The sequence below is a fragment of the Camellia sinensis genome, chromosome 14 (genome assembly GCF_055761805.1).
Source record: "Camellia sinensis isolate YWXY chromosome 14, ASM5576180v1, whole genome shotgun sequence".
Lineage (NCBI taxonomy): Eukaryota > Viridiplantae > Streptophyta > Magnoliopsida > Ericales > Theaceae > Camellia > Camellia sinensis.
In genome coordinates, this window is record NC_138974.1 from 116,871,244 (window position 1) to 116,881,443 (window position 10,200).

The 10,200-nt window shown below is 34.4% G+C and overlaps 2 protein-coding genes across 2 annotated transcripts in view; one reads left to right on the forward strand and one right to left on the reverse strand.

Moving 5' to 3' along the window:
• Positions 1 to 3,682, forward strand: part of LOC114284963 (nuclear transcription factor Y subunit A-1) — a 49,263-nt gene extending 45,581 nt beyond the window's left edge. The window contains exon 6 of the mRNA XM_028227925.2: positions 2,933 to 3,682. Within this exon, the coding sequence (XP_028083726.2) occupies positions 2,933 to 3,274 (342 nt within the window). The 3' untranslated portion in view covers positions 3,275 to 3,682. The remainder of the gene's footprint in view (positions 1 to 2,932) is intronic.
• A 1,828-nt stretch (positions 3,683 to 5,510) lies between these two features.
• On the reverse strand, positions 5,511 to 6,236 carry LOC145807265 (uncharacterized). Its single transcript, XM_082905224.1, has one exon. It carries the CDS (start codon positions 6,234 to 6,236, stop codon positions 5,511 to 5,513), a length of 726 nt encoding a protein of 241 aa, XP_082761350.1.
• Between the last annotated feature and the right edge of the window lie 3,964 nt (positions 6,237 to 10,200).

Below are 10,200 nucleotides of genomic sequence, written 5' to 3' on the forward strand. Positions count from 1 at the left end.
ATAATCCTTGTGTCATTGCTCAGAGCCTCTTATTTCTTAGCTTTTTTCTACCTTACATGATTATAGTTTATATAAATAACACTGTCAATGTCTGATTATCTAGATATCACACAATCATAGAATTATTTATTTATTTTTGTATTTATTGTGCATAGCTCTTAGACTATTGCAGGTCTTGATTTTTCCAGAACTTTATCCAGTTTTTAATTTTGACGTACTGTTTTTGTAATTTTTTCTTTCAGTTGAAAGATTGTGTAAGGTCCATGACATGATATGAGTAAATCATTGTGTTCAACTAATGAGAACCTATCGAAAAAAAAAGAAAAAAGAAAAAAAAAAAGTACACATATTCGATTCACATTAGTGGTATAGAGGAAAAGCCTAGTAATTTTATGTAGATGGTTGCTTTATGGGGGTTGTGGAAGGCCCCACGACATGACTTGATTTGTTGAACATTGTGTGTTGTACTTCAATTATGTAAGGGCCGAGCACATAAAAGCTGTGTTACATGGATTCTTCTACTTTTCCCAATGTACCCATGTCCACGGGATATGATAAGGATAAGGATGTGAGATAAGTATCCAACAACTATTCTCAATTTAGAAACTTGGATCCTCTAAATTTATATGATATTTGAAGAACAAAATAATCATATTTGCTAGTAAAGAAATATTTTAAGGTTCTCACATGAATGAGAGGTATAAACTATATATATATTTAAAATTCCATTTAATTTGATGTACATTTCTAAATAATTACAATATTTTATCTAAGAATATTATACACATGGTTGTTTGAATTCGCGATACGATTCACATGATTCAATACGATTTTTGCACACCGCAATTCGAATCTCCACCTAGAATGACAAATTCGAAGGAATCGTCCGATTCATATATTGAATAGTGTGAATCTCTTTGAATTGACAATACATGCGAGTTGAACGATTCAGTTCGTGTGCTTTTTTTTTCCCCTCCCAGCAATCGTTCGGAGTCTTAAGCGCCCCCCCCCCCCCCCCCCCCCAAAAAAAAAAAAAAGGGAATCGATACATACTAGAAAAGCAAAATCGAAATTGAAGATTATGAGCAGAGTATTTGATGAATCTTGTCTTTCTCCCTATGTTACGAGAAAACGCTAATACCCTAGCGAATTACTTATTGATATGCGCATTCCGAAACATGGTATACTTTCGTTCGAAACAGTAAATTTAATGATCCAAAATGATTCCAAATTTTTTTTCTAATATATTTCCTTAATGTTACCTTAGGAGAAAAAAAAAAAAAAAAAAAAAAAAAAAATCAAATATATGAACTAAAAGCGTAAGGTGATATGAAGGAAAAGTTTTTTTCTGGTGCGATTCTGTGAAAGCAGGAGCAAATACTTGATTTGTTGTGGTCATCAGTGTGCATGGCCACATAGCTGTTAAATTCTAGTCTCACTATTTTAATGGGTTCTCTCTCCCTGTCTCTGCGTTTTTGTAATCTTAGTTTCAGATCTACATTGCAGGTAATATATTCAAATGCCACTGCTTTTGTAACTAAGTTGCATGAAGCAGGAGCAGGGCAGGGTAGGAGGAGAGGGGCACATAGAAGAGTCTGAGGTTGGGAGAGCTTAGCAGACTGCTAATATATTTTATATATAAATATATTGTCTGAATTATTTTTGTTTCTTAGTTTTAAAATATATATATATATATATTACATAACCAGTTAAACTGTTAAACATAAGTACAATAAATTTTCATTCCAAAAGTAACAATTCATCACCATATCTTTACTCTTCAATCCTCACAGAACCCAAATTGAAAGATCTATTAAAAAATTTCATCCTTTAATTCTTAATAGGAAAGCCAAAATCGAGGATAAATATTTGTTCTCTACCAATATTTTTTTTTCTTGGTAGTTTTTCTTTGATTTCTTTGGGATTCATATGTTTTAGTGGTCCTATCCCAATTGAAACCATGATTCTATCTTGACAGAAATGTGGTTATGACAAGATTCTTATTCTGAACCGCAGAATCACAGTTCTAGAGCGGAATCATCACCTCAATAGAAGATTCATGCAACTAAGATTTGCAGAGCAGACCAAAATGCGTCTATGGAAAAAATCAAACCTAAGACCTAATATTAGGTGCTATCTTTGGGATGTCTACACATAAGACCTTCATGTGTATGGTCACTTTGGTTTCAGTCGGCTTGGGTTTCAATTCTTGGATGAATGTTCAAAAGAAAATTGTAGATTCAAATTTCAAGCCAAATTCTGCAAATATCATTCACCAGTTTTAATTGTCCCATCCACAGTCTCCTGAATAATAAAACAGTGAACTCTTGGAATTGCATTCTTTGTTTGAATGAATTGACCCTGACAATATTTCGAACTTTACTTCAATAAGTTGAATAAATCCCTCGTAATCTTTCTGGAGATAATTAATTTTTTACAGTGGAGGTAAGGTTTTTTTTTTTAAAGCATATCTTTACTTATGTCTACTACTAAAAGCCCGTTTGTGATAATTTTGTACAACTTTGTTGTGTCAGTCAGTATATCATTGAATGCTAGGATTAGCATGCTGGTGCTATCAGGGATTGAGATTCTCTTACTAGTTTCCCTCTTATTCTTTGAACAACGGGGGTAAAGAAAAATAAAGCCTAGATTTTGTTTAAGAACCCTTTTTTGATCTTCACGTTGTTTTTAATGAGTCCCTTTTCTTCTCAGAAATGTCAAACAGAACACTGGGTTATATTACGTCCTTCCCCAATCTTCTTGCTGATGCTGAAGCAGAATATTCTTCGTGGGACATTTATTTGGGTTTTTTGTTAATATATTGTATTCTAAGTGGCTAAAATCTCGTGGTATTAGCCATACCTGTTTTCACATGAAATACTAATGCCTGAGCTTTGTTGTAACATGCATTTTTTTCTTCCCTTTTCTACAGCCATATCTTCATGAATCCCGACACATGCATGCTATCAGAAGGGTAAGGGGGTCTGGAGGCCGTTTTGTAAAAAAGTCCGATGCTGAAGCCTCAAAATGCACAGCTGAAGAAACGGGAATAGGTTCTGCTTCTGCCACCTCATCACACTCTGCCAGTTCATCAGGTTCTGAACCTTTGCGCTGTGAGGCAGCTGAAACCCAGGATAGTCATCAAGAAGAAAAAGGGTCTGTAGGGCATGGAACTTGTGAAGCACGAGGATATGCCAATGACGGAGACTCTTCAACCCAGCAATGTGGGAGCATCTCATCTAAAAAGGCCTCACAAAGGTCACTTGCTATGTAGTGAGGGGCTGTTGTGTGAAGGATTGTCTCTGTCTCTCACCCAATCAGGAAAGATGGAAACCATTTACAACCTGTGTTTTCTTGCCATGGCAAATCGTTCTTGGCTATTTTAAGATGAGTGTTGTGGCAGTGTAGAACAACACGAGAGAGATGTTAAACTATCTCTCTCCTCTTTTGTGTTTTGTACAAAGAGAACTCATGTAGAATCTGAAGTTGGAAGGAAAGTCTGTAGGAAACCTTTTAAAGTTTGACAAAAGGTTTACCTATTTCTGTCCTCTTGTTATGTCTGATGTTGCAAATAGGATTTCAGTTGTGCCTTCTTGTGCAAGAAAGGTTAGGTTTTTAAATATTAGATGGTTGTTTTTGAGAAATAAACAATTGAGCTAGCAAATTAGCTCAGTTCTGTTAACCCAGCTCCTTTTATGGGTTGCTCTGTTTTTCAATTTTCTTCACCTCATGGTTATCTTCTGTTTTGTAGTGAAAATTTGATCCTGACTAATGAGATGATCAGTGTGCTAATATTAAGCTTTCTTCTTATGCTATGATTGCAATGTTTATTTCTATTGTAGTTTGGAAGCCACTATTTTGCAAAGATCAACTCTTGGTTTCGGTTGATGGATTTTGGCAAAGAAGATGGGCTGTGGCATGGGAGTGTGATTTCAGATGAGTTCTGTGCATCACGGTTTAGCAGTTCTAGTTTATAAAAGGCCCTTCAGTATGAGGCTGTTCTGTTCAAGGCTTGGCTGAAATTTTGTGTTTTTTGATTGCTTAGGTATGACAAAAACATAGGTATCACACCTAGTAAAGGAACACCTTAGCTGTTAGGTTAACTTTTAGTCTTTTGCTGAGCCCTTTAGGTAAACTATGCCTCTTGGGAAACTTGTGTTAGATCTATTTTAAAGCATTTGTAGCAACTAGCAAGAACAAAGATGAGCAAGTGATCTCTAAGAACTAATCTAGTGAGGCAATTATGAAATCAGATGTGAATCCAAAAGCAAAGTGAATCCCATTTTCAGATCCTGCATGATTGAAACCGCGGATGGTACTAATGATATAAAAGTCTTTAAAAGAAAAGCTTCAATCCTCTCATAGATAGGAACTAATCCGTAGCCTAATTAGTGGCTCGAGCTAAAGTTAATTGGGCAAAGATGCAAGCCCCATTTGATAGGGCAACTAGAGTCATGAGTACGCTTATGGCTCACCCCTATCTCAAAGGGGCCTTGCAAGCTGGAGTGATTATTTACAACCCTACAACTTTTTGACAAATGATTAATAAGGACAAATTGAGGAAGGCAAAAAGGACGTGTTAATATTATTATTAATTTTTTTAAAACATTAGTTGCCTAAAAATTGAGATTTTTAAAGAAGAAACAACAATTAACTATGGACAACATCATTGGTGTAGTAGGGGATCAGAACAATATGTTTATTTGAAGTATGAGTTTACTCTATTATCGTTTGATCCTTTGTTATATGATCATAGTGGCAAAATTAAAATTCTCTCTTACTTTGTGTTTTGGTTAAGGGAAATTTAGCCAAAATCGATCTTTGTTTAGTGAAAATGACAGCTCAATTTATTTTGTTTTATATAACTCTAAGACGAAAACACATAATTGAGAAATGACAAAGTAATTTTTTTTTTTTTTTTTTTTTTGTGGACAATATTTGCAAAGTAACATGTTACTGTCAAACAGAATAACATGTTACTATTTACATCAATTTCGACGGTAATATTTTTTTTTTTAAAGAATTTCATAGTCAACATGGATCTTATTTGATAGATCTTTTTTTTTTTAAAAAAACCGACAATGTTATTTTAAAGTTTAATATTTTGATAATACTGATATGTGTTGGACTTTTCAAGTAAAATTTTGTGTATTTGTCCTTAATATATTAAAGTTTTATTACGAGGAAGTTTTGACCAAATTCCCCTTTTCTCCCGAAACAAACGGAATGTTAGTGAAAAATAACAAACATAAAACACAAAAAATGATTTTTTTTTTTTTTTTTTTTTGAAGAAAATAAAGTCCTTCATTCTAATAATAATAACAACAGATAAAACCCATACGCATACAAAACATATAATTAGGCCTGAACTAAGGCCGACTTAGCCGCCTCATGGGCAGGCTAAACATCCTTCCTATTTACTTTAACGATACATACATGATCCAAACTATACAAAATAGCTAATATCTTTCAAAATGGAGTCCAACTCCCATTCCACCTCTGTTTTTGTTTTAATTCTCCACAGCAACACTCGACAATCTGTGCACAATAGGATCTGGACACCAACCAACATTCTTAGTAATAACATATGAAGCATTATCCATGCTTTTACCAGCATTAGTCCCAAGCAATTTATCATGAAGTTGTTTATTGGAAGGTAAATCCAGATGGTCAATCCACTCAATTGTTTGAATCGGATGCTCAAACTCATCCTGAAAAACCACTTTGTTCTTATGAATCCATACACCCCGTAGTACCTTAACGGCTTCCACTATAGCTTGGTCATCTGGTGCAATTCTGAACCAGAATTCAATCCATTCTTGAACAGACAATCTTTGCCCTGAATCAAAATCCAAATCCAACCAAGATCCCCTCCAAATGTGCTTTGCAAAGGGACACTGAAAACAGAAATGTTCCATTGATTCTTCTTGCTCCAAACATTTTGGGCATCGAAGATCAACTCTAATTCCTCTACTTATAAGCGCGGATTTGACAGGAAAAATTTTATGAATAAACTTCCATAGAAATAGAGGCCATTTTGCAGGAACTTGAAGGTTCCATATTTTCTTCCAACACCAACAACTTAACCCCAGACCATGTATTTCAGAGTCTCCCCTATCCATTGCCATAAAATATCCTGACTTCACAGAGTATCTGACATCTTCGCAGCCTTTCCACACCACTCTATCTGATTCCTCTACCATAAACAAGTGAATATTCTGAATATGCTTAGCCATATCACTCGGGAAGAGAGTATTAATTAACGGTTCCCTCCAAGTCCTCTTATTGCTATCAATTAAATGAGATACTCTAAAAGAGAACAATTTTTGTGGACTAAACCAACAATAGTGTAGAACTGAGATCAGCATACTGAGTTGAGTACAGTGTGTGTGGGCCCAAAACCACTTCATTGTGAGATCTGTTTGATCTCATCTGGACTAATTTCAGATGGGTTTTCCACAAGATCAAAATTTTATCCTCTTGTCCGGGTGCACCACCTTTAAGTGATGATAAATCAAGTATAAACCTGCTCAATCCCAAAACAGCAAATCATGATTAGTGCCCAAGTCATTACAGCACATGCGATTTGTTTTTGGAAATTTAAAGTATGAACTTTCCAAGATGTACATAGATCTTGTCTGAAATTCCTGATATTGATTTTGTTAGTCCACTGCCCAAATGGAGAAACCACGGATAGTGGAAGAAGATAGGTAAGGTGGCTCTCCCACTCTTCCACTCCACCAACCCCACTAGCTAGTGGAAGGGGTAAGTGGTGGCCAATCAAAGCCTCTCTCATTTGTGTATAAATGAGGTGAGGAGGAAGAGCTAGAGAGATATAGATTACAATGTGTAATCTGAGAGAGATTGTGAGCAAAAACACAAAGTGTATGTGTAAGTGAGAGTATTGTAGTGAGTGAGTGAGGTGTGAGTGGTGTAAACTCCCTCCGGGAAATTCTATAGTCGATAGCTCTCCGTGGACGTAGGTAATTGCCAAATCACGTAAATATTCTTGTGTTATTGTATGTGATTGATTTCTGGTGTCTTACAGTCCCAACAGATTTTCTGTAAGTGTTTTCAGAAACATTGGAAGCTATTGAACAATTTTCAAGTATTAGCAATGCCAAATTTCACATGTTACATGTGAAACTTTTAGAATGAAATAGTGTCAAGAGAGTGAATACTAACTGTGAGAATTACGTGGGAACTACTATAGACACATGTTATTATTCTAATATTATGGTTGATAGAATTATGGTGCATATCTCAATAGTACATCTCAACAGTGCATCTAGATAAGGTTTATCCTCACTTAGAGCTCATTTGGCAATTGACTATTTTAGTTGGTTTTTAATTTTTTACGAAAACATGTACAAAAAAAATAAAAAGAGTGATGTGACAACTTTTTAAGCCATATTAGCCACTCCCCAAGCAAGGCCTTAATAAGTAGGAATTATCCACAACCAGCGGATATATAATCTTAAAGGCAGTTGTTTAATTCTCTATAAAAGGATCCCTCCAGTAGAATAAGTTAATCTCTCACACAAAAACTCCATAGTTACTTCTATCTTCATCTGCATCAAACTTGGTTCTAACTTGGGCATTAATGTACCCGACCAGCCTACGTCGGATGGGGCACTAATGGTATGCCATTTTGCAAATTCATGGGTGTGGTTCATCACTTCTTTGATTTCTTCAACAATGGTGTGAGTCAGGGATGCACCCGTGGGGGGCCTAAAGCTTTGAAAAAACTCCCTAGATATAGTATTAAAATTACAAATATTTTTAAATTATATAGGTTCGCTTTCCCAAAATTTTTGTAAAAAATTTAAGAACCGCGACCCCCTAAATTTTCTACTTTAAAATTTAAAAATTTAATTATTTTTTTGATAAATACTAAAAATAATAATAATAATAATTTATTTTTTAAGTATAATTAATTTTTATTTTAAATTTAGTAATGTTAAAATAATTGAGAATTTATTTGTTAATATGTTAAAGTCTTTTTTGTCTGATTAGGGCCGAAATTTTTTAATTGTTTGGTCATAACTAAATAAAAAAAAAAAAAAATACTACTCACGTGTAACCTGCCCCACGCTTGAAAATATTTCCAAATTCTTATTAACCTAATTGTTTAAGTCCCCTTCTCCACTTTACTCTCTCTCTCTCTCTCTCTCTCTCTCTCTCTCTCTCTCTCTCTCTCTCTCTCTCTGTAAATGATATGAAAGCTTGGAAAAGAACTCGTAGAACGTACAAAATACTTGTGGTCAATGGTGCGTTTTCTTCAGTTTCTACGACGACAACAGAACGTGCATATTCAGTCATGAAAATTGTAAAGACTAGATTGCATAATAGGATAGAGGATTATTTTCTTTCAAGCTACTTGTTAACATATGTTGACTAAGACATTGCTCGAGATTTTGATGTAGATTCCATCATAAATGCTTTTCATATTATGAAAGAACGTCGAGTACAACTTTAGATGCCTAAGTAGATATGTAAAGCAAATGGTTGCTTTTTGAAAATTAATATGGATTTATTAGAACATATCTAATTGTATTTTGATAATATTTTGTAATTATATACAATGAATGGAAACATCTAATTATATATTTTTGTGATATTTGGGTAGAAATTGATATTACATATCACATGCTCATTACAAATTTTTTGATTGTATATACTGTTGGAACAATCTTCTGTGTAAATAAAATAAACTGAAACTAATTCAAACAAAATAAATAAATAACATACCGAATTTATTTATCGAACCGAATTAAAATCAAAAGACCAAGTCGAGTGTGAGACACTTTGTCCTTAAGAAAGATTCACCCCGCTACGGTACTTACGGTTGAGTGGCGTCTATCTCCCAGGATACAATGATCTTAACCAATTTGTAGTAGCACACCAAAACAAATTGTTCGGCGAACCAAACCTGTGTTCTAACTCTCTGAATATTTATTCCTAAAGTTATATATGAAGAATAATGCACTAAAAGGAAATGGACAGCAAAAGGACAAAATTTCAGACTAAATTTTTTGGATCCGTTAGACTGCTGGAATATGGCTCTATTTATAGGCAAAATTTACACATTTTCTTTTCTTTCCCTGGAATTGAAAACCCTTCTGGTTGTTCCATGTAAATTTCTTCCTCTAACTCACCATTTAAGAAAGCGGTTTTAACATCCATTTGATGAATTTTTAGATTGTATAGAGATGCAATGGCAATTAGCATTCTAATGGATGTTATGCTAATAACCAGTGAGTATGTATCAAAGTAATCAAAACCTTCTTTTTGTCTAAAACCTTTGATCACAAGTCTTGCCTTGTATTTGTCAATTGATTCATCTACTTTCATTTTCCTTTTGAAAACCCAATTGTACCCAAGAGGTTTACAACCTGGTGGCAGGTCCACTAATTCCCAAGTGTGATTTTGCAAGATGGATTCAACTTCACTGTTGACAGCTTCTTTCCATAAAGGAGCTTCAGGACTGGACATAGCCTCTTTAAAAGTTAAAGGCTCATTTTCTAACAAATATGTTAGAAAATCAGGACCAAAAGATTTGAGGTTCTAGCACGTTTACTACGCCTAAGTTCCTCTTCCTCATTTTGATCTAACTCTTGTTCTTGATCATGTTCTTGATCCTGACTAGTAATAGTATTATGAGATCTTTTATTGTTACTAGTCTCTTGTCCAGTCTTATTTGAAAATACATGTTCAAAGAATGATGCATTCCTTGACTCAATAATAGTATTTACATGCATTTCGATATGTTCTGATTTATAAATCAAAAACCGATATGCACTACTATTCTTAGCATAACCAATGAAAATGCAATTAATGGTCTTAGGACCTATCTTAGTCATTTTAGGACTAAGAATAGCCACTTTAGCCAAACACCCCCACACTTTTAAGTATTCGTAGGATGATGCTCTTCCATGCCACAATTCATAAGGTATTTGATTCACTTTCTTTCGGGGTACTTTATTAAGTATATAATTAGCAGAAAGTATTGCTTCCCCCCACAAGTTCTGAGGTAATCCAGAACTGATTAACATGGCATTCATCATTTCTTTTAAAGTCTTATTTTTCCTTTCAGCAATTCCATTTTGCTGAGGTGAGTAAGGAGCGGTGGTATGATGAATTATTCCATGTTCTTTACAAAATTCACCAAAAGGTGATTCATATTCACCACCTTTATCA

Coding starts and splice junctions, on each gene's coding strand:
- LOC145807265 (XM_082905224.1), bottom strand. CDS start 6,236: ATGGCTAAGCATATTCAGAATATTCACTTGTTTATGGTAGAGGAATCA.